Here is a 22,473-nt window from a genome sequence, read left to right as displayed (position 1 = left end):
TTCGCCTCCCCTTGGGGCTGCTGTCTCATACTGGGATACTGGAGGGGGGAAATTTCCCTTCATCTACCCTAGTAGGCTACTTCTGTGCCCTTGGTCCAGCTGAGAAGGCAGCACACCCGGCCCCGGGAACCGGCTTGCAGACAAAGATCGATTGAGTGCAGGAACGAATGGAAGGGCTGGGATGGTGCCTTGGCCTTCCGTGGGGGGTCAAGGGCTTTTGGACAAAACGTGCTGGCCCTGTCCCCAACAGCTGATGGGGCTAGGAGAAGGAAGAGGTGTATCTGAGGTTCTACCTCTGAGAGGGCAGGAGGGTGAGACAATGATACCCCATCTTCAGGCACTCAGATAAAATGGAGGTAAGGTGGTGCATGGACTTAATCTGGGACTTGACGAGACATCCTGACAGAACTGAGGTGTGGAGAAGACATGGCTGGGGGGGGGGGTAGAGCTTCTGTTGGGAGGGGCACACAGAGGTGCAAGGCAGGGAATACTGCAAAGTTGAGCCATCTGTGTCCTTTGTGTTGGGTGGAGATGCTTTACATGAACACCACCTCTCCCTGTTTTTGTTTTACGTCTTTCTCTTTGAGACGGGGTCTGTTGGTGGGAGAGTGCCAATCTGGGACTGGTCACCAAGGCAGAGATGATGGAGAAATAAACCCATCTCTGCCCCAGCTCTGTGTGATGGGGGTGGGGGTATGGAGGCTAAGTCTCCAGGGTGGGTCTCTGAGACCGATCTCTAGATTCCCTAGGTTGTAGGTGACCCAGATTCCAAGAGCCCATGGAAGTCACTCTAGACAGGGCCAGAGAGGACTGTGGAAAAGCTTCTCCCTCCTTCCCCCCCGGGAAGATGCCCCCCAGGCAATCCGGCCAGTCCTCTGCAGCCCAGAGAGGAGGAGTGGACTGCTGATCTCGGCTCTGGGCTCAAGGAAGGGAGATTGAGGTGCTTCCCACCCGTGCATCAGGCAGCCTCAGCATCACTTGAACACAGCCTTGCTGGCCCTGAGCAGCCTGAGAGACAAAGAGGAGCCCTGCAGGTGCCTGGTGGGCTGGCCGGGGCGGGGCCTGGCTGCTGCTGGGGCTGACATTGCTGCAGGATCCTGTGGAGGTCGAGGGAGGGAGGGAGGAAGGTGGGGGGGGGGGTAGTGAGAAATGTAAATATGACATCTGTAGCAGACCGGGAGAGTCCGAGTACATCATAAAAGGGAAATGAAGCCCTGACCCCACTCACTGTGAACCAGGGCTGGGAAGGAAGGGACATAGGGTGCTCGCTCCTCCCATGGGGGCTTTCCTTTAGACTTCGTCTTATAGGAGAGGGCCAAACAAAGCCCCCTGCACCACCACCACGGTCAGCCTCCCCGGGCCAGACTGAGGAATGGTGAAGTGTGTGATTGGCACTTTGTGCAGTGGAGAGAAGAAGAGCTGGGGTTGCCTTCTTAGCACAGCCAACGGAAGGTTTCTGAGACCCTTTCCAGAGAAGGGAGTGTGCCTGCCCACTGCACCCAGTTCTTTATTTAGGGTGATGGACATCATCTCTGCTTCCCACTCAGATTGCTCTAGTAGTGTCCAGAGGCCCCCACTCCTTGCCTCGAGTTGCTGATCTCAGATGGAGGGGTGGGGAGATTTGAACATCAGAAGAGCCAGGCTAATTTAGGGGGCTCAGTCCACTTCTCCCCTCCCACTCCAGTGTGAGCGCCCAGCCTGGCACACGCCAGACCTCAATGGGCAGCCGGCCGTGGAAAGCAGACAATGCCTGGACAGAACCCAGTCTCTAATCAGAGAGCTGAGGGGAGGACCAGACTAGGGCTCCGGCCGGGACAGGGAGCAGATGGTAACCACTGAGGAGCTGTAGGGGAGAGTCCCCCATACTTTTGGATCCCCGTCAAGCTCCCATCCCCACCTCTAGAAGCCACTTGTCCCACCTAAAGGACTGGGTGGTGGGCTGGAGTAGAGTATTGGAGGAGGGCATTGCTGCGAAAGGCCAAGGCTTTGGAACTGCCGAGGGCCCAGCCTGGTGCTGTGTTCTGCTGTCTTTCTGACTTCCTGGAAGTCCTTTCTTGTATCTAACCAAAGTGCTTTCTGAGTCCCCATGAGAATATTATGGTGAGCCCTGGGTCCAACTCTTGGGACAGGGATGCCAAGAATGAGACAGACTTGGTTTGGGGTGTGTGTGTGGGCAAGGGGGGAGGTTCTGGCGGGGCCTTTTAGACTAGGTGAGAAGTGCCAGGCCCAGGGCTCTTGGCCCTATAATCTCCTTGGCAAGAGGATCAAAGCTGGCTGTCTGCAGATCTCTGCAGGGCAGGCCAGGGCTGGGGAAGGGCTATAGGTGGAAACTTTCAGGACCTGGGGCTGTGAGATAAGGGCAGAAGATCTAGGTGTGAGCAGACCCTATAAGCCCTACCCCAGGCCTCCCCAGAGTCTGGCCCATCTGTGTGCCCCTGAACCCAGGCTAGTTTTCTTTGCACCAAGGGATTCCCAGGCCAGCCCCTCCAGCCTGCCCTGTGATCCTTTTATCCATTAATCCCCTGCAGACAAGGACTCAGCTTCCTGGGCCTCTCTCTACCTGGGGATGGGTGGGGGTTGGGAGGATGGATGTCTGGGAGAGGTGAGGCTGAGCTGTGCCCTGCCCCAGGCTGCAACCCAGACCTGACTAATGTGGGGAGAAGGGGAAGGGGTGGCTGTTAAGAAATGCAAGTTGACAAAGTTGAAATTGGGGAAGGAAGCCAAGTCACATGGTACGTTTGTTTAAGACCCTTTCAAGCCCCACCATGAGGGGAGCCCTCAGTGCCCCTGTTATCTTTTCCTGGTTTCCTTTAGTTTCCTTCCTTTAGTGGCTGAGGAGAGGAGGTGCCTCTGTGGGTCCCGCATCCATCCATGGAAACTACAGGGTTGAGCAGGGGCTGGAGGCAGATGGGGGAGGGGGGCACGAGCCAGGGACCCAGGGAATAGTGTTAGATTGCACCCCTGCCCTCTCTCATTTGGGTTCTCTACCTGTCGTTATTCCTGTAGCTTCAGGCTGCCCTGAAATCTTGGTCGATGTCTGTATAAATGTTGAATCACAAGAATTGAAGGCTTGGGACAAAGAGACCGGAGAAGACGGAAAAGACTATGTGAGGGTGCCTTCAGAGTCCCCCTTCTCCACTCTGACAGCCCAAGGCCGTTCAGTGCCAATCAATGCCAGCTGTGTCCCATGCTGCCCAGGTTATAGATCTGGGGAACCCAGGCCCAGACAGGACCTCCTCTGCATGGAGACCTGGGAATCTTAGTGGTGGCCTCCTGCTGCAGAAATAGGGCTTATGTCATCACAAGGAAGTAGAGTGTAGTAACCACAGGCCCCGGAAACCGACCCCCTCCACCACCCAGCCAGCCTGCCTGACTACCTTGAAGCTGACTGGATCTCAGCTTTTGAAAACCTCAGAGCAAAGATGGGGTGGGGCAGGGGCTAAGGAAGTGGCAGAGGTGACATGAGCCTGGCACCCTTACCCTTCCAGTTCTGGGGGCAAAAGGCAGGACTGGGGCCAGTGCAGTTCACCCATTGGCTGGGTCATGGGGCTTTTTTTCTGTTTGTCCTTCTGGGCTTCGGTTTCACCCACTGTAGAACAGGAACAATTTGTTCATTTGTGAAGAGCAGTGGTTTGGATGAAGCAGAAGGCATGTATATAGCCCATAAAGGGTGGACTCCTGAGGAATTTTTCATGTGAATAAAATGTTTTGAAAATAAGTTTTAACTTAAAGCATACTTACGAGGTGTCTGTCTGGTTTGAGCTACAGAAAGTGTTCGGTACAATGAAGGGTTTGCCTCGAACCTCCTCCCCCTCCCTCTCTCTCCCTCCCTCCCTTTCCTTCCTTCCTTCCTTCCTTCCTTCCCCCATCCCTCCCTCCCTCCCTCTCCTTCCTCCCTCCCTCCCCTTCCTTCCTTCCTTCCTCCCTCCCTCCCTCTCCTTCCTCCTTCCTTCCACTTATTTATAGCAGAAAGCACGCCAAGGTGGAAAGGAGACTGAACTGGAAGGTGGCTAAGCATTACCTCTTGAACACATGCCCTGTGCCAGGCAGTGTGCCTACATTGTCCCACTCTCCCCTCCTGGAGCCCCACCAGCTGACTGATGTTTTTCTCATCTTATAGATGAGCGAACGCTCATAGCCAGTGAATGGATGAGTCTGGATCTGAACCCAGGGCACCCTCACTTCCAAGCACATGCTCCTTAGACTGCTCTGAGCCGCCTCCCAACACAGCTCTAATTAGCTCTTTGCCTCAGTTTCTTCATACGCCATACCGCGCCGATTGCCATAACCATAATGTGAGAAAAGTACCTAGGAAGGCATTTGGTACTATGCAGATGTGCACCAAGGGGACATGGTCTGGATTTCCCTTCCTGGGGTTGCTTAGCCTGGGGCTGCCTGTCCCCTCCATGTCCTAGCTGTTTACTCCCTCCATGTCCATGCTGTTCGTGTGTTTGGGGAGCTTCTCCCTTCCTGCTGGGTATGCCTCCATCCGTTCTCTCTTTCCTTAGATCCCTGCAGCGGTCCCTAGAATTTGTTTTCCTGCCTGAGTTCCATCTTGACACTCTCTAGGAAAGGAAGTTCTGGGGGCAGCCACATTGCCTCTTGCTACCCTTATACACCCCCACACCAGTCACAGGGCAGAACCTCAGGTGTCCTGGGTCTCTTCTCTCATTTTGCCTTCTAGACATAGTGGCCTGTTGAGGAAAGCCAGAGGGACACTGAGAGGCTGCTAGGCTGGGTAGGAGAGGATGCTTCCCTGCCCTGGGAGGGGAGCCAGGCTGGGACTGGTGGGCATTGGTCCCAGAGAATTACCGCTCCATCCCTATGGGCGTGGGGGCTGTGGAGCTCTGTGGGAGGGGCGTGGGGGCTGGTAGCCGTGTTCTGACCTCTGGAATACTTTCACCTCTGGCTGTTCTGGGCTGTGGAAGGGAGGCAGTGCCATGGTCCCCTGTCCCCAAATATCTGAGTCCCTATCCCTCTACCTTGCTGGGTAGAAGCCCACCATCAGAGCAGTGGTGGAGGCCACCTGTCCTTTCTCTAGGCTGGCTGGTCCTGCCTGAGACTGGAGTTAAGGTGCACTGAGGAGGGCCTGGCAACAGGGACTGAGGGCTGAGGACCGAGGACCAGGGACAACATGCTGGGGGAGAGGCTCACTGTGCTCCATAGCCAGCTGCTCGGAGGAGGCCAGCCGCCTGTCACTCCGCATTCCTCAGCAGGGGAGGGTCCCCAGGGCCCAGTTCACACTGAGCTGTCCTCCATGTGATGCACATGCCATCACAGCTCTGGGCTCTGGGCACTCCCCACTCAGCCCCACTCTGCAGAGTCTCCTGTCTCCTGGGAGGTCATGGGAAACCCCTGCCAGATGCCCTGAGAAGGGAGTGGACAGGGAGAGCCATGCTGGAGCGCAGAAGAGCAGATGTTCCCTGCGCTGCGCTCACCCCTCTTCCAGGGCCCCTGCAGGGGGTGGGGGCAGACCTGGCCCCTGGCAGGAAGCCCTGGCCACTGCTCACAGCCCAGCCTGTTCATCTCTCCAGCTCAGGACAGGGCCCGGCCCCCTCCCTCAGCTTCTCCTGGCATCTCCACTCCCCAGCCTCTGACACCTCACCCCGCTTCTGCTGGGGCACGGCTGAGATCGTGATGCCCTGGGGGCCATGAACAAGACTCCCCAGGTTCCCTCCCCTGTCAGACTGCCTGCCCCTGGTTGTTACTCAGAAGACAGTGGCCAGGACTTGGATGAACTAAAAGAGAAAGGTCAAGGACATGTGAGGAAGGAGTGGAGGCTGAACCCCAGGTGCCCTGAATTGACACCCCAAGGCTTCCTATAGGTTTTCTTGGAGTGTCGGCACCCTCTCCCTGTGCACTTGGGAACATATTTGGGGGCAGAGGTCAAGCACAGAGGGTTGACAGGCCCATTTCACCAGATCTGCTAGGGCCTCATGCTTTCTGACCCCACAGTACAAAGCCTTCTTGTTTAGGGGTTCCGTGTCTTCTCCCTGAGGGCAGTCTCAGGCAGTGCTGGGGGAGGGTCTGAGAGGCCAGGAGAAGGTCCAGTGACAGGGCGACGAGACCCTCTGGCAGTCGCAGGGCTCTGGTGGCCCCCCACTCGGTATCCCTGCAGCTTCAAGAGCCAGCACCCTAACTTGGGTCTCACCACCCTATTTTGGAGAGGAGTGGCCTCTAGGGGAAGACGCCTTCTCCGGGCTAAGTCAGCTAAAAGCCCCCGGGTGTCTGGGAGCCAGACTCCCCTGAGAGAGCAGGATTTTGCTTCCAGCCGCCTTCCCCAGAGCTGGCAGGCTGCCACGGGGAGGAGGGGGGAGAGGATGCTCATTAGAGTGGGGGTGTAGACGCCCTGTTTCTGCAGCAGAGGGGAGCTGCCTTCCTCTGGCAGGGAAGCAGCCTCCTGGGCTCTTGTCTCCATGCTTCTCCATGCTCTAGGCTTCGGCTTTCTTAACTACAAAACAGGGAAAAATGCTTTCCCAACAGACTGCTCGTGGCGCTGCTGGCAGCTGTTGGTAGGATCAGTCCAGAGATTCTCGGAGGGGATCATTTTTCTCCAGTCCGACCTCTCTCCTGCCCTGGTGCCGGGTTGCTCAGTAGATGCAGTGGGATTGGGCAGAGTCAGCTTTGGTTTGAATTTCATTTCCACCATTATGAATTGTGTGACTTTGGGCTTGTGAAATTTCACCTTCTGAGCCTCAGTAAAATGGGGGGGGGGGGAATGGCCCTTGCTTCACAGGGTGGTCCTAACACATTACATGTGTTCATGTATGTAAATGAGCTTGACACATAGGTTCTCAAAAAATGTTAGGGTTTGTTTGTCCTTATCAGACATGGCACGGAAGAAGCCACAGTGATACCAGTGACTATGATTTCGGAGCAAAAAGATTCCACAGACTCCCAGGCTCCCCTTTCCGGGGCTTAACAATCTTTGCAGGCAGGAAGTTCTTTTTGCTAACTTATCTAAATCCCTCCTGCTGTAGCTGAGGTCCCCTTTGATCTGGCTCTGTCACTGCTGAAGAAGAGCTGGTCCCCAGCAGGTCACAGCATGGCTAAGTGACTCCGTGTGCCAGGCAGACTAGGAGTCCCAGTGCTCTTCTCTGTGCACCCTGCCCCCCACCCACACTTGCACACAACAGCTCAGTTCCAGTTTACCCGTGCTGCCCTGTGGTTGGAGCCAGGCAGACCGCTTGGGGCTGGGCAGAAGGGAGGTTGTGGCATCTGCCCAATCTCAGGCTTGAGGGCAGCACACCTAGAGACCAGGCGATGAACTTCCTCGTTTCTGCATTTCTCCCCAGGCTGTTCCACTAGCCTCTGGGGACTGCTTTTCAGGATTCCAGAAGGGCATTAAGGGTCCTATAGAAGATAAAAGCAGATAGGCTTATTCCCCCTGGGGTCTCTTCCAGAGGGACTACTTACGCTGGTTATTTCGGCCATCTGAGGGGTGATTCCAGTCCAAGACCCTGGTTCTTCTCCAAGCGTTTGAGGCAGAGCCTGGCGGGAGGGTGTCTCCCAGCCTGGAAGTCCCCAGAGTGCAAATTACTCACAAGCATAGCTGCTAACATACTAGTACTCTCCAGCTCTCCTCCTGGACTGAATCTTTGGGGCTGATGGCTAGTAAAGGTAGTCTTCCTAGAAGAGCTTGTTCTTTATTAGCTATGTGACCTTGAGCCCAGTTAATTTCCTCTGAAGTCTCATTTGTAAATTAGGGGCATTAGGATGAAGAATGATCTAATGTGCAAAAGCATTGTGGGTACAGTGTCGAGCAAAGAGGCAGTCTTGCCCCATAGTATGGTGGTTGTTGCTAACTGGAGGAGTTGAGTAAGCGGCGATGTAAAGGGGTTCCAGGTGCCAGCAAAGAAAGGTGTCAGGAATCACAGACCGTACAATTGTAAGAATTTTCTAGCACTCTGGAACAGTTAGTTCTTGATTAGTTATTTTAATATCACCGGCTGTTACCTCTCAGGGACGAGACTCTTCAAATAGAAGGAACCTGGGGCTGCACCCTTAAGAGCTCGGGGGACTGAGCTCCTAACTGGGGGGCAATTCAAGTTAAGAGCCCAGGGAAGGGCCCTAGCCAGCTGATGGGGTGGGACTAATTTCACCTGAGATGCGGAGCCAACCCTTAGGAGCCCAAGGTCACTGGGCGGAGCCCCTGGGGGGGGGTGGTGATTGGCTGGCTCTGTGTGATGTCACTGAGGAAGGGGCGGGGGCGAGGGGAGCTAGCCTCATCCTCCCTCTCCTAAGCCAGGGGGCAGGGAGTGGGGGCTCCGGGCAAGCTACCCTTTGCCGAGGGAGCTTTTCTCCTTGGCAGTCTCTCAGCATCCCCCTTCCCCCCACCCCCTCGCCCGGGGCCTGCCTCCTCCCGGTCTCCTCTGTCCTCCCCTTCCGCCCCGTCCTCCTGGCTTCCCAAAGAGCTGAGGAACCGCTGAGCTCAGCTCTTCCCGCAGCTCCGGGCTCGGGTTCGCGGCCTTTGTCCCGCTGCCGCCGCCGTGGGCACCGACGGGTGGGGGCCCGGCCCCGAGCCGCCTGCGCGTCCCTCGGCCGGTGCACATCTCTCCGGCGGTGGGGGAAGGATATTTAAATACCCTCCCACATCACACCAGTCCCTGCTCAATTGTGAGCAGAGGAAGCCCAGCGGCCACGCGCCCGTGCCAGATCCTGCCTCTGAAAAGCCCTGGGCCCTTTCTCTTCGCTCTCGCGCCCGCTCCCACCGCCGCTCGGTCTGCGGGTTGCCAAGCGGCGAATAGACCCGGCTCTGTTCCGGGAGGTTCCGGGAGCCTTTCTGCGCGGGGCTGTCCGGCCCGCCCCCTTCCCTCCCTGCCCGGACCTTGAGAAGGGATGGAGCGAGGCTTTGTAGGGGTAGGGCCTGGGGTGAGGGGCTCCCTGGGTGCGCTTCTAGTGGTCCCCGGACAGAAATGACGTTGGATGTGTGGTCCACAAACGCAGAGCTGGCCCCGCGGGCCATTGTCTGCCGATTGGAGTTTCTCAAAGATTGCATTAAATTATAGTTTATCTTGATTACTGAGTTTTTTCATACCCCCTTAACTTTTGCACTTGTGGCGAATACCTCACTCACCTCATCCTACTCCTGGATCTGGTCCACAGCTCCTGGAGTCTGTAGTTTACTTGGAAGACCCTAGAAATTGGTTTCCATCCCCGATCCCCCTTCCCAAGCCCGCCAGGAGGAACAGGGCTGTGCCTGACTCCTATCCCTTCCACCCTGCAGTAACTAGAAAGCCTCCTCCTTCCCTTTATCTGGGGCAGGGCAGGGTGGAGTTGGCTAAGGGCAGCCCATAGAAGTGACCTCACCCAGGGTGGGGCCAGGAGGGGAGGCTGCTGGAGGGGAAGGTGATGGAGTTCTTAGAAAGTTAAAACTGGGAAGAGATCTTCTAGGTGACACAGGAGGAAGCAGGGGCTCACGAATAAGAAGAGAGTGGGGGCCGAGCCTTGTCAAGGACCTCGGACTCTATCTCCCAGCCCTCTGGTCTCCTACCTGTGGGATGTAGGTTTGAATGCTACACTGGGTGGTGAGGAGTGAACCCCCAGACAGCTGAGACACAATGTCTGCCCCTGCTGGATTGCAAGCCCTGAAGGCAGGGCCAGCCTGGTGCCTGGCCAGGGGCATGCAAGAGCAGATAGATGTAGCAGGATTCCTTCCAGAGTGCCTCCCTGGCTCTAATGGTGGTGCTGTGGGAGGAAGCTTATCTATTGATTTGGGGATTGAGAGTTTCCCCGGGCAGGAGGTAGAGAAGCAGAACAGACTGCAGGCTTCATAGTCAAGCAGAGCAGAAATTGGTACCCAACTTCACTGTATTTACTCTGTGTGTGACCTAACCACTTCAAGCCTCAACTTTCCTCTCTGGAAAATGGGCATTGAAATCCCTAGCTCATTGCATCACTCAAGTGAGCTAGTCTGTGGCAGGTGCCTGGCCCAGCTAGCATATATAAAATCTTAATTCTCTTTTGCTTCCACCTCTAGCTACCCATTCAAGTCCCATTCCTAGGACCAACACTGTCTCCCTCTTCTGGGTCAGTTGCTTTGGGAGTTAGTGACTCTTTCTGAGCCCATGTCCTCTGTCCTCCGCTGGTACCCTTTTCTCTGAGTAACATTGCTCACCATCTGCACCCTGCAAAGCACCCTGGTGCCTACAGGGAGCCACCCTGGGGCTGGCTGGCTGTCTTGGCCTCAGAGGACCCCCACATCAAGATGTGCTGGGCCTCACATCCCAGGATAAGGACCCCAAGGGAATGCCTCACTGACTCCATAATTCCTGGACCCCAAATTCTGGAACCCCTCTTCCACATCCTCTTTCCCAGACTGCTCTTCTGCTAGCTCTCTTGTTCTTGGCAGGTGGGCTCCCCAGTGTTCTGGGGACTGGTCGTTGAAGGAGAAACTGCCCCCCCCCCCCCACCACTGATGGGCCCTGACAGGCAGGGCTGCTGCTCCCCCTCCCCTGCTCTCACTGTCTCCAGGGATCCTGATTCGATTTCCTCCAATCATCAGCAGTGCCATCTGCCTGGAGTAATTAAATGGTATTTGAATTGGATCCAGAAATCCTATCACAAGCAGCCCACATTGTAGGGAGGGTGTCTTCCGGAGTTAGTGCTGGCCAGCAATGCTAGAGACTCCTCGGAGCCTTCCCAGGCCAGCCCCTGGGCTCACCTGGGAACATCTGGACGCCCTGGTCAGTAAGTGTTTGGTCCTGGGTCCCACGGGCCCAGGGGCAGAGCCAGGTCTGAGGGCCTGAGTCCCAGGGACCTACCCGGTGCCTTGTGAGCAGTGGCACTCCCCTCCTCTGGAGGTGCTATCTGTCTCCCTGTGTACCTGAGCCACTCTTCCCCCACCCCGGCCCTCTGAGCCCTGCCCTTACTGACACCGCAGCACAGCACGGAAGTGTTGAAGAGGCCATGCACACCCATGGTTCGAACCCCAACTCTGCTCCTCGCTGTCTGTGACTAGCTGGGCATCATGTTTCCTCCTCTACAAATGGGGATGGCGGTATTCACCTCGGATGTTCTCTTGACGATCAAGAGGTAGTAAATGTCCATGCTTAGACACCCCCTGGCATAGAGTGAGTGTGAATGCGTGTGTCAAGTGCCACCCTTAGTGGCCGAGGTAGAATCGCTGGCCCAGTCCTCCTCCTGGTGTGGGTCAAGTGCTAGTCTGCACGTCTAGACAGGATGAGCGAGTATCAGCTGCTCCCTTCTCAGTCAGAAAACAGTTCAGTGGGGAGACTGGGAAGCTGAGTTCTAATTTCGACTTGACCTGGAACAGCTGGATAGGGTGGACGAAGGTGGTAACCTTCCATTGCCGGCAGCCTCGGCGAGGGGAGAGCCGCTGGCCTATGAGAACCTGTTGACGCCTAAGGGAAAACACTTCTGAAGAAAACCCAGGCCACCATCTGTGGTGTGGACTGGGACTGGTGTAGCTAACTTCCCCACACCCTCCCCCAGGGAGCTACCCCGCCTCCTCCCAGTCCCCTTTGACCCTCTGGCAGCAAAGTGCAGGCAACAGGCTGACAGGAGCATCTCCCCTGGCCTGCAGCTCTGAGTGGGCCTTGGGGGCCGGGGCAGCCCTAGAAGGGACAGGATGGCGACTTGGTGGCCCTGGCTCTGTGGCTAGGCGCCCCTGCCTGGGCCCTGGATGCATGCTGGCCTGGCCCACTCATTCTTTTCTTCTCTTGGTAAATGTTGGCTTTGGAAAAGGGAGCCTGACAAGCAGCTCATTGTAAGCGCCTGGCTGATAGGGCTGGCTTGTGTGAGCCCATGAGCGACAGCGCCTAACCCACCCCCCTTTTACTTTAGGCATTTGGGAAGTGCTTTTCTGCCAGTCCCTACAGCGCATGCTCACTGACTCACACTTGGTTGCCATGGGGACCTTGCCATGGCAATGGCTGCTTGGAAGAGGGAGAAGAGGTGGCTGGATGGAGATAGCCCTATCTGTGGCTGGCTCCCACCCAGCCCTGGTGCCACTTTTCTTCCTCATTATAAGGGATCCCAGCAGGATCTGGGATTGGGATCCAGGCCTGTGGCAGGTCTAGTATCCCTTCTAGAGGTCTCTGCCCTTCTCAGCGGACTTTTGACTTGGCCTGCTCTGTCAGGGCTGTGTTTGGCCTGTCCCCCTTGGCTCCTGGAGAGGAACCAGAGCTGGTGCCTAAGAATGTTCTGCCAGGCTCTGGCATCTGAGAGGGGGCTCTGCAGCTGGAGGACTGTTGCAGCCCCTGCAGGCCTTGGCAGAGGCTCAGGTTTGCTCTTTAATTCAGTCCTGAGGGGAGCAGCCAGGCCTGTCCCTCCGGTCCCCACCCTGGTGCTGAGCCTTACCTCCCCAGCAGGGGGCAAGCTGTCTTCTCTTCCTGATCTGCGGGACACTAATTCTAGGGCTCTCCGCTCAATCAGGAGTGTGTGCTTTAATGTCGGACGTGGGTTTGGTTCTGTCATATCCCACTGGACAACCTTAGGCAAGTCACTTCAAGTCCCTCGGCCTCAGTTTTCACATCTGTAAAATCAGGCAGATACACACCTCACAGATTTATAGTGAAGAAGACATAAACTCATTTAGGTAAAATACTTTTAACACAGATCCAATATATACAGTGCTCAATAAGTATTAGCAACTGCTCAATAAGTGTTTGGGTGATATTTTTACTGATATTGATATTATATTTGATATAATATTGATATTATTATTACTATTGTGGTATTATTACAAAAGTTGCCTCCATCCTCTGGGGAGGCTCCTAAGCTTCCTTCCTTCTCCTCCAGTTTGTGGGGGCTGTGGGAGGGTCTGGGGGAAGGGGAGGCTTGGCAGGCAGGTGAGGGGAAGCGGGGGGCCACAGCACTCCCCTGCCGGCTGGGTCCGACCTGGGGCTCTCCCCGTCCCCGGCAGGATTCGGCCCCAGCTGTCAAAGGAGAAGATTGAGGGCTGTCACATCTGCACTTCTGTCACCCCGGGGGAGCCCCAGGTCCTTCTGGGGAAGGACAAGGCCTTCACCTATGACTTTGTCTTCGACCTGGACACCTGGCAGGAACAGATCTATTCGACCTGTGTGAGCAAGCTCATCGAGGGCTGTTTCGAGGGCTACAATGCCACAGTGCTGGCCTATGGGCAGGTAAGCCGCCTCCACTCCCACCAAGGGCCATTCTGACCCCCATCACCCCACCCGGTGGAAGAGAGAGCCCTGCCCCTCAGAGCAGTGGCAGTGGAGCCATGGTTTCGTCTGTTGTCTGAGGATGCTGCAGCCTGGCTAGCTATGGGAGGGAGGCTGTCAGAGGAGACTTCCACAGGGTGTGGCTGCGGGAGGAGGGAGGGGCCAGGAGGGACAGGTGACCTGGGCTGGGAGGTGAATCGTAAGGAATTCTGCCCGGCCTGGGGTCCAGGGCTTGCTGATGTCCCCCAGAGGGTGCTGTCTAACACCTCCTTCCATCTTTGCGGGTGCAGACAGGGGCCGGGAAGACGTACACTATGGGCACTGGCTTCGACACGGCAACATCGGAGGAGGAGCAAGGCATCATTCCGAGGGCCATCGCACACCTCTTTGGGGGCATTGCTGAGCGGAAACGGCGGGCACAGGAGCAGGGTGTGGCTGGGCCTGAGTTCAAAGTCAGCGCTCAGTTCCTGGAGGTACTGTGGCCTCATAGGGTTGGCAGGAGGGAGACTTGGGGGACAGCAAGACCATGGAAGCTGGGCTTACCCCCAGGACAGTGGAATGAGCCTAGGAAGCCGTGGCAGCATCTAGAGTTGATAAATATCCTGCTGCTGGAAGTATCCAAGCAAGAGCCAGAAAACCACTTGGTAGGACACTCTTAAGTGGTTTCCTGTATCAGAAAGGGCTTCAGTTGGGGCATCTGGGTGGCTCAGTCAGTTAAGCGTCCGACTTCAGCTCAGGTCATGATGTCACGGTTTGTGGGTTCGAGCCCTGCGTTGGGCTCTGTGCTGACAGCTCAGAGCCTAGAGTCTGCTTCGGTTTCTGTGTCTCCCCTCTCTCTGCCCCTAGCCTACTCTCGCTCTCGCTCTCTCTCTCGCTCTCTCTCTCTCAAAAATAAATGAACACAAAAAAAAGAAGAAGGGGGTTGAGTCAATGAGAACCTTTAAGATCTCTTCAAACCCTGACGGATTCTCAGCTCTGACGCTTACTAGCTGTGTAACCTGGGGCACATCATGTCACCACTGCACAATGGTGGCTATAATATCTATTTCCTTACGAGTTTTGTAAGGATGACACGGAAGCATATGCCTGGCACATAGTGAGAACTCCTCGGCTCTGCCAGGTTGCTCCCCAGTCTCAGAGCGCCTGCCCTATCCCTTTCTGCCCGAGGTCCTTCCTGACCCTCTGAGTCTTGTCTGACCCCAGGCCAGGAAGGTCCAACAGAAGGAGCTTTTCTTTGCAATAGTTCCTGCCTCTCTCTGGGAGAATGTCAGTGTGTCAGGGCCAGGATTTTGGCATCTGGGGGTTTTGGGGATGGAGGGAGGGATCTTCGGCCTATAAAGGGGCCTCTCAGAAGGGTGTCTGAGGAAGCAGGTATACCTGGGTACTGCTCATAGGTGCCTGACTTGACCAGGCACCTCTTTTAGGGCACTTGAACCAGGTGCCTTCAGTTCTCAGCATCTGAAGCTCCAACCCATAGATCCCCCCAACCCCTGGCACTGGGGCATTTGCTGGGTATGGAGCTGCCCTGGACTCTGACTGTACCCAGGTTGTCCTCTGAGGGAGGGATGTGGCTCCAGCCCTCTGTAGGTCTTCCATGGCCCACCCTGCCCACTGCACCACTGCTTCTCCCTCCTGGGCACTCAGAGCGACTACTTTCCCCTTAGAGGACCCTGTATTTTAGACGTGAGAGTTTTTCTTTGTCCTTCTGGACTTTTTGCTTCTGATAAATTGACTGTCTGTGTGTGTGTGTGTGTGTGTGTGTGTGTGTGTGTGTGTGTGTCCTACGGCTGTGTATCTCTATAAGCTTTTCCATCTCTTTGTTTTCTTCTTTCCTCTATCCTATTGCCATGGGAATCCCCAACGAGTAGGGCAGTTCCTAGAAAACTCATGCCAAAGGGGGAACCACAAGGGGTTAAATGATGGTGCGCCTGTCTCAACAGACAGACAGACACCATGGCACCCACCTCTGCACCAGTCCCTTCCGTTTCCCCTTCCCCTTCCTGTGGAGTATTTCTGTTTCTTTAAGGCATCAAAGCCTCGGATGTCAGAGGGCTGCCTTCTGCCCCTCCCCCACAGGATTCTGTTGGCCGCTGACCAAGCTGCCCTGTCCCTTTTCCCATCCCCCAGCCCCAGCCCCCACCCCCAGCCCCGCCCCGCCTGGAGAATAGGCCAACCCTTCAGCAGGTGAAGCTTTCCCTGCAGGGATTCCAAGCACAGGAATCTCCAAGATTGAGAGCATGTAAAATAAGGTGACTGCTCCTGGCCAGGTCACCTCTCCCAGTGGTCTCTGCAGGCCCTCCCCAGGATGCCAGGCCCCAAGGGCATGCTCTCCATGCCCACATTCCTTCCCCATTGGGAGGTAGTCGTCACCTCAACTCCCGGGGACCATCAGTCTCTACTGAGCTCTGCCTTTCCCTCCCTCATCTGAAACCACGTCCCTACCCCCTTTCCTAGCCTAGTAACAAACATAATAGGATCTGCCCAAATCTCGGTCATATCTTCCTCATTTACATCTAGGACGTTGAGTCCCCTTGTCCCCTTTAGGTCATTAGTCCCTTGCCAAGACTGAAAGCTGCTGAATGCTGGTTGCTTGGGCAGTGGAAACAAAACCTCAATATAGTTCTTCCCAGGACCCAGCTGCCCCCCCATACCTGTTCAGGAGAAAGATCATGGAATCTAGAACCTAGAGGGAACCAGCGTTGACAGGTTCACCTCCCAGAGCCTCAGTTTCTATATCTGCAAAATGGAGCTGATTTACAAACATGGGAAAGCCCCTTGGGGCTCCACACTATGTGCCACGTGAACCTAGCAGCTGTTTCTGCCCCTGCCCAGCTCTACAACGAGGAGATCCTTGACCTGTTTGATAGCACCCGTGACCCTGACGCCCGCCACCGCAGGTCCAACATCAAGATCCACGAGGACGGGAACGGTGGCATCTACACCACGGGTGTCACTTCCCGCCTCATCACCTCCCAGGAGGAGGTGAGTGTCCACTAAAGGTCCGGGACAGGCAGGGGCCGACTGCGTGGCTGGTCTGCTGTCCTCACGTATGCCTCCCTCCCCAGCTGATCCAGTGCCTGAAGCAAGGGGCCCTGTCCCGCACCACGGCCAGCACCCAGATGAACGTGCAGAGCTCCCGCTCACACGCCATCTTCACCATCCACGTGTGCCAGATGCGAGTGTGCACCCAGCCCGACCCAGTAAGGAGCCTGCAGAGGCCCAGGGGCTGGTGCATTATGGGGGCTTCTCAGGAGGGCAAAATGAGGAAGGAGCTGTGGATCTGAAACTAGCAAATCTGGGTTTGCCTCTGCCACTTGTTGATTCTTCTTTTTCGTTTTCCTTAAGCCTCAGTTACCCACCTGTACAATGGGGTAACCATGCCTCTATGGTTTTGAAGATTGCATGAGAATCGGGCATGTGCAATTACTGTGCACATTGCCAGATGCTCTGCCTGTGCAAGGGGAGAGGCGCCTGCAGCCTCCCTGGCTCTCGGCCCCACAGTGCCCCAGGCAGCAGTACTGAAGGACGAGGGCTGAGAGCGGAGGAGCAGCAAGGTGGGGCGAGGGCCAGGTGACTCAGACGCCGGCTTCTGCTGCAGGTGAATGAGGCTGTGACTGGGCTTCCTGAGGGCACGGCTCCCACAAGTGAGTATGAGACGCTCACTGCTAAGTTTCACTTTGTGGACCTGGCCGGCTCAGAGCGGCTGAAGCGGACGGGGGCCACTGGCGAGCGGGCCAAGGAGGGCATCTCCATCAACTGCGGCCTGGTAGGCACACGCGGCGGGTCACCAGCCCCAGCAGCTGGCACAGCTCAGTCTCAGCCCCTCTCCAGACCCTATGGCCCATGGCTGCCCCGTCCTCCTTGGGCCTCTTGTTGGTTGCGGCCCAGGGCACGCATATGTCACTACTGTGAGGCCCTTGGTCCTTCACCCTCACTCTTGCCCCAGTTCCTGATTTCACCGAATGATCACATCTGCCTAGAGACCCTCTGAGGGAGCTTGAGGGCTGCTGGGTCATCGAGGCAGGTACAGATGGCTCGGGGCTGTCTTGTCCCGACTCCCTCTCTCTCTGAGTGCCTCCCAAGTGCCAGGGTCTGTCTCCCGCAGCTGGCCTTGGGCAACGTGATCAGCGCATTGGGGGACCAGAGCAAGAAGGTGGTGCACGTGCCCTACAGGGACTCCAAGCTTACCCGGCTCCTCCAGGACTCGCTGGGAGGCAACAGGTACCCTATAGCCAACATCCAGGGAAGGGGCAGGGTAGGCAGGAACCTCCTGGAGAATATCGATGTGAGGGTTTGATTCATGAGGACCTTGTGGATGAGGAGGCCTTCCCATTGTGGGCTGCGGGCTTGGGAGACAGGAGCCTCAAGATGCCGTATGACCTCTAGCCAACATGGTCAGACTCAGCTTCTTTGTCTGTGCAACCGGGAGAGATGGTCTCAAAGTGACAGAGCCCAAATGGGGTAATGGATGGGAACTACTAGGCAGACACAGAGCTGTGACTGGCGGTGACATATCACAACCTGCCAGCCGCCTTCACTGTGGGTTACCACCGTTGGAAGGAAGCCCTTGGCCAGGTGGTCCGGAGCCCCACATCCCAGGTTCTGCCCTGGTGAATGCCCAGGGCCTTAGGGCCTTAGGGCAGTAGAGGAATGGGTTGGGAGCTGCGCCCTGAGGCGATGCTTCTGGGGTCCTGGCTGTGCCCCTCGAACCTCACTCTCCTACTGCACCCTCCCAGCCAGACCATCATGATTGCCTGTGTGAGCCCCTCAGACCGGGACTTCATGGAGACGCTCAACACGCTCAAGTACGCCAATCGGGCCCGCAACATCAAGAACAAGGTGGTGGTGAACCAGGACAAGACGAGCCAGCAGATCAGCGCTCTGCGGGCCGAGATCGCGCGCCTACAGATGGAGCTAATGGAGTACAAGGCGGTGAGCACACTCCTGGGCGTGGCGGGCCCTTGTTCTTCAGCGTCCCTCGCACCCTGCCACCACCTCCCCACCCTGTCCCCACCACGTCCTGAGTATCGGCTCTGTGCCGGTGTGCACAGGGGGTTTCCCCGGGTGAAGTGAGCACGGTCAGAGCCCCCGGGGTTTTAGCATACTAAGAGAAAGGAGGGAACTCAGCTTCTGTTGCATAGCTCTTAAGCACAGGATGGATGCCCTGCTGGGTGTTTTCATGTCCGCTGAAAAGGCTACGTTGGACCAGATGAGACTCCTAGACTTTGGTACAGAAGAAGAATTGATGGGGACCGCATGAGTAGTCCAGTGTGCCTGGGGGCAGGGCAGGGGAGAGAGCTGGCCCTACTCGCTCAGGTGGTCAGTCAGGGAAGGCCGCATGGAGACGGGGGCCTTTTATATGGATTTTGAAAAGTGAATGAGATATCATCAAAAGCAAGTGGACCAGGCGTTCTAGGATGCAAACGAGCCATGTGCAAAGGAACAGAGATGGAAAAAATGGGTGCTTCTTGGGGAAGTGTCTAATTCCACATGACTGAGGCAAAATCAGTGGCTGCCTAGTAGCCCGTGGCTTGCATCTGGTACACGAATGGGTTTTGGTTTGGCTTGCCCTTTGTTTTAAAAGAATACAGCTTTGTTGTCTGCCTTTCTGAAAATCAGGAAATTTCATTTTTTCCTGAAAAAGTTGAAGATCTAATAACAGAGAGCACTAAGTTGGCTGGGGTAGCATATTGCTGCCCCCTTTTAGACTGAGTCTGTGACTCTGTTAGCTCCAGTCCCCACCACTCCCTGTTGTCTTGTACCCAGACTAATTTACTCATATATGCCAACTGCCTGGGCCCTTTGAGGTTTTGGCCCTCGGGTTAGCCCTTATGGTGATATGAAGGTAGGTGCTGGAAAGGTAAGGCAAGGTAGGATTAGGGGAGGCTTGGAATGGCTGGCTATAGAATTTGGACTTTCTGGTTGTCAAGGAGAGTATTGGGAGACAGGAGCTATGTTTTAGAAAACGTGAGGCAGGGGGAGACCAGCAGCACTGCTATGTGCATCATCAACCCCTCCCCGCACTACGTGCTCTGGTACCTGACCACCCCCTGCCTGCCCCTCCTCCCAGGGCAAGAGGGTGATCGGAGAGGATGGTGCCGAGGGCTACAGTGACCTGTTCCGGGAGAATGCCATGCTGCAGAAGGAGAATGGGGCGCTGCGTCTGCGGGTAAAGGCCATGCAGGAGGCCATCGATGCCATCAACAACCGCGTCACCCATCTCATGAGCCAGGAGGCCAATCTGCTCCTCGCCAAGGCCGGTAAGTTGGGGTGCACCAGGCCAGCTCGGACACCAACAGGCTGGGGCTCCTTCTCCCCATACCCACCCTAGGACATTAGGGAGGCTGGGCTAGCCGACCAATCCACACACAGATCGATGCATTTAAGCATTTTTTTCCAATTGATTTTATTTGTTTTTTTATTTATTACTTTAAAAAAATTGTTTAATGTCTATTTATTTTTGAGAGAGAGACAGAGCATGAGCAGAGAGAGAGGGAGACATAGATTCCGAAGCAGGCTCCAGGCTCTGAGCTGTCAGCACAGATCCCAATGCGGGGCTCAAACCCACGAACCGTGAGATCATGACCTGAGCCGAAGTCGGACGTTTAACCGACTGAGCCGCCAAGGAGCCCCTCCAATTGATTTTAAACCTTTTTTTACGACACAAGTAATACATGAATACGTCTTCCTTGCTTAACATGCATGCATAAAGTAGAGGTTAAAATCCCTTCTCACTGAAGTCTCCATTCCATGTCTTCTCTACTTCTTAGAGGTAGCTCTGGGCACATTTTCCCATATTTTCCCATACCTTTGCTCCAAGTGTGGCTATGTATTCATATGGACGTACACACATATGTGTGTGTGAATATATACTGCCTTTTTTCTGTATGTGAGATCGTATGTGTTGTCCTATGACTTCCCATTTTCTTTTTTTTTTTTTTTTTTAATTTTTTTTTCAACGTTTTTAATTTATTTCTGGGACAGAGAGAGACAGAGCATGAACGGGGGAGGGGCAGAGAGAGAGGGAGACACAGAATTGGAAACAGGCTCCAGGCTCCGAGCCATCAGCCCAGAGCCTGACGCGGGGCTCGAACTCACGGACCACGAGATTGTGACCTGGCTGAAGTCGGACGCTTAACCAACTGCGCCACCCAGGCGCCCCTGACTTCCCATTTTCACTTATCCTTATGCTTTGGAGATCTTTTATTAAACATATAAATCTACTTCATTCTTTTAAGCTGTACAGTGTTCCATATGTGCCGATCATCGGCAGCAGCGCCTGCGGATGGCCCTCGGTTGTTTCCGATTTCGTGCTTTTACCAACAGTGCTTGTGTATATCTGTGCACATGTACGCATCTTTCTTTGATGTGGATTCCTTTTTGGGAAAGGTCCGTGTGTGCTGTCCTACCGGACGCACAGGTACAAGACCACCAGCTTTGGGGCACCTGGGTGGCTCAGTCGGTTGGGCGACTTCAGCTCAGGTCGCGATCTCATGGTCCGTGAGTTCGAGCCCCGCGTCGGGCTCTGGGCTGATGGCTCAGAGCCTGGAGCCTGCTTCTAATTCTGTGTCTCCCTCTCTCTCTGGCCCTCCCCCGTTCATGCTCTGTCTCTCTCTGTCTCAGAAATAAATAAACGTTAAAAAAAAAATTAAAAAAAAAAAAAGACCACCAGCTTTGAGCCGCAAGTCCTTACCCTTCCTTGTCTTCTTTATTGCCCTCTCCTTGCCCCCTTCCCCCTCCAGGTGATGGCAATGAGGCCATTGGTGCTCTGATCCAGAACTACATCCGGGAGATTGAGGAGCTGCGGTGAGTGAGCCCCAGCATATCTGGGAACGGCAGAGGGCCTGGGCTGGGCCAGAGCCCAGGGCGATGTCAGCTCACCTGGCCCCGACCACTTACTCTCCCCACGCAGGACGAAGCTCCTGGAGAGCGAGGCCATGAATGAGTCCCTGCGCCGCAGCCTGTCTCGGGCCTCAGCTCGGAGCCCCTACTCGCTGGGTGCATCTCCGGGGGCTCCCGCCTTTGGGGGAAGCCCGGCCAGCTCCATGGAGGATGCCTCTGAGGTGATCCGCAGGGCCAAGCAGGACCTGGAGCGGCTCAAGAAGAAGGAGGTCAGGCAGCGGAGAAAGAGGTGAGTGGGGAGCTCCCATGTCCTGGTGGGCTCTGCAGGAGCCCTGCCACCTGCCTGTGTTTAGCGGGGAGCTGCCCCAGGGCTACTTGGGAAGTCTCTGAGCACTTTTGCTCAGGCTTTTGGGCAGAAGCCACTCTCCTTTCTCTAATGCTGCACCTTCCCCCGGGGAGAGGGAGGGTGGAGATTACCCAGGGTTAATTCTAGATTGGGGGTAGAGAAGAGCAGCCACATTCTCTGCAGAACAGGAACCCAGCCCCATCCTCCTGCCCTATCCTACCCCTACCACCCCCCACCACACGCTCAAAGCTAACCTGGCCCACCCTTCACTCCTGGGCAGTCCAGAGAAGGAGGCCTTCAAAAAGAGGGCAAAACTCCAACAGGAAAACAGTGAGGAGACCGACGAGAATGAAGCTGAGGAGGTGAGGGACCATCCCTGTCCCCTCCCCTCTACGTGCTCACTCCTGCGTCCCTACTGAGCAGAGGGGTCCCCATGGCTACCTTGGCAGGATGGGAGAGGGGCTTAGGTCTGCCTCCGGTTGAGTTGATCCCGGAGCTTCCTTGTATGGCTGACCGGTTGCCCTGGCATTCTCCATCCCTCAGCCCCCCACCTCATTCCAAATGGGTGAGGCCAGGTGGGGAGGCTGTCCCCGAGGGGCTCTGCTCAGGCTTCTGGGGGAGTCGGGTGGTACTCTTTCAGGACTGGGGGTGGGCACAAGGGGCCCTGAGCCTGGTCTGCCCCGTTCCCCACCGTCTTGACACGCCTGGGGCATTGTCCAGACTCCCTCTGCTTCTGGACTCCCCTCCCCGAGGCCAGGCCCAGCCTGAGTGAGGAGGGTCCGCGGGCCTCCCCTAATGGTGCTTGGTGCCCAGGAGGAGGAAGAGCGAGATGAGAGTGGCTGTGAGGAGGAGGAGGGGCGTGAGGATGAAGACGAGGACTCGGGCAGTGAGGAGAGCCTGGTGGACTCGGACTCAGACCCTGACGAGAAGGGTGCGTGTGCCCGGGCTGGGGCAGGGGGAAGCGACACGCGGAGTAGTAGGTGCGTGGGGTGGGCTGCCCGTCAGCCCTGGGCCCAGAGAAACTGCGCGGACCTTCCAGACTCAAGTCCCTGAGCCAGATGCCCCGAGGAGGGCGGGGGGGGGGGGGGGGAAGGGGAGGTCAGGCCCCTCTTAAGGGGGTCAGGCCTTAACTGAGTT

At 56.0% G+C, this 22,473-nt stretch overlaps 1 protein-coding gene across 4 annotated transcripts in view; it reads left to right on the top strand.

Annotated features, from left to right (window-relative positions):
- The window catches only part of KIF21B (kinesin family member 21B), a 46,623-nt gene that overhangs the window by 677 nt on the left and 23,473 nt on the right, over positions 1-22,473 (top strand). For all 4 annotated transcript variants that reach the window (XR_007458816.1, XR_007458817.1, XM_049634324.1 and 1 more), the window contains exons 2-13: positions 12,887-13,109; positions 13,439-13,621; positions 15,981-16,130; positions 16,214-16,348; positions 16,747-16,914; positions 17,254-17,369; positions 17,885-18,080; positions 19,219-19,408; positions 20,891-20,954; positions 21,061-21,279; positions 21,617-21,698; positions 22,150-22,267. Coding sequence is in view for 2 of the 4 variants with exons in the window: in XM_049634324.1 (XP_049490281.1) it covers positions 12,887-13,109; positions 13,439-13,621; positions 15,981-16,130; positions 16,214-16,348; positions 16,747-16,914; positions 17,254-17,369; positions 17,885-18,080; positions 19,219-19,408; positions 20,891-20,954; positions 21,061-21,279; positions 21,617-21,698; positions 22,150-22,267 (1,844 nt within the window). In the remaining 2 variants the exon portion in view is untranslated. The remainder of the gene's footprint in view (positions 1-12,886; positions 13,110-13,438; positions 13,622-15,980; positions 16,131-16,213; positions 16,349-16,746; positions 16,915-17,253; positions 17,370-17,884; positions 18,081-19,218; positions 19,409-20,890; positions 20,955-21,060; positions 21,280-21,616; positions 21,699-22,149; positions 22,268-22,473) is intronic.

Source organism: Panthera uncia, chromosome F1, assembly GCF_023721935.1.
Source record: "Panthera uncia isolate 11264 chromosome F1, Puncia_PCG_1.0, whole genome shotgun sequence".
Lineage (NCBI taxonomy): Eukaryota > Metazoa > Chordata > Mammalia > Carnivora > Felidae > Panthera > Panthera uncia.
This window is presented reverse-complemented; position numbering and strand designations above follow the sequence as displayed.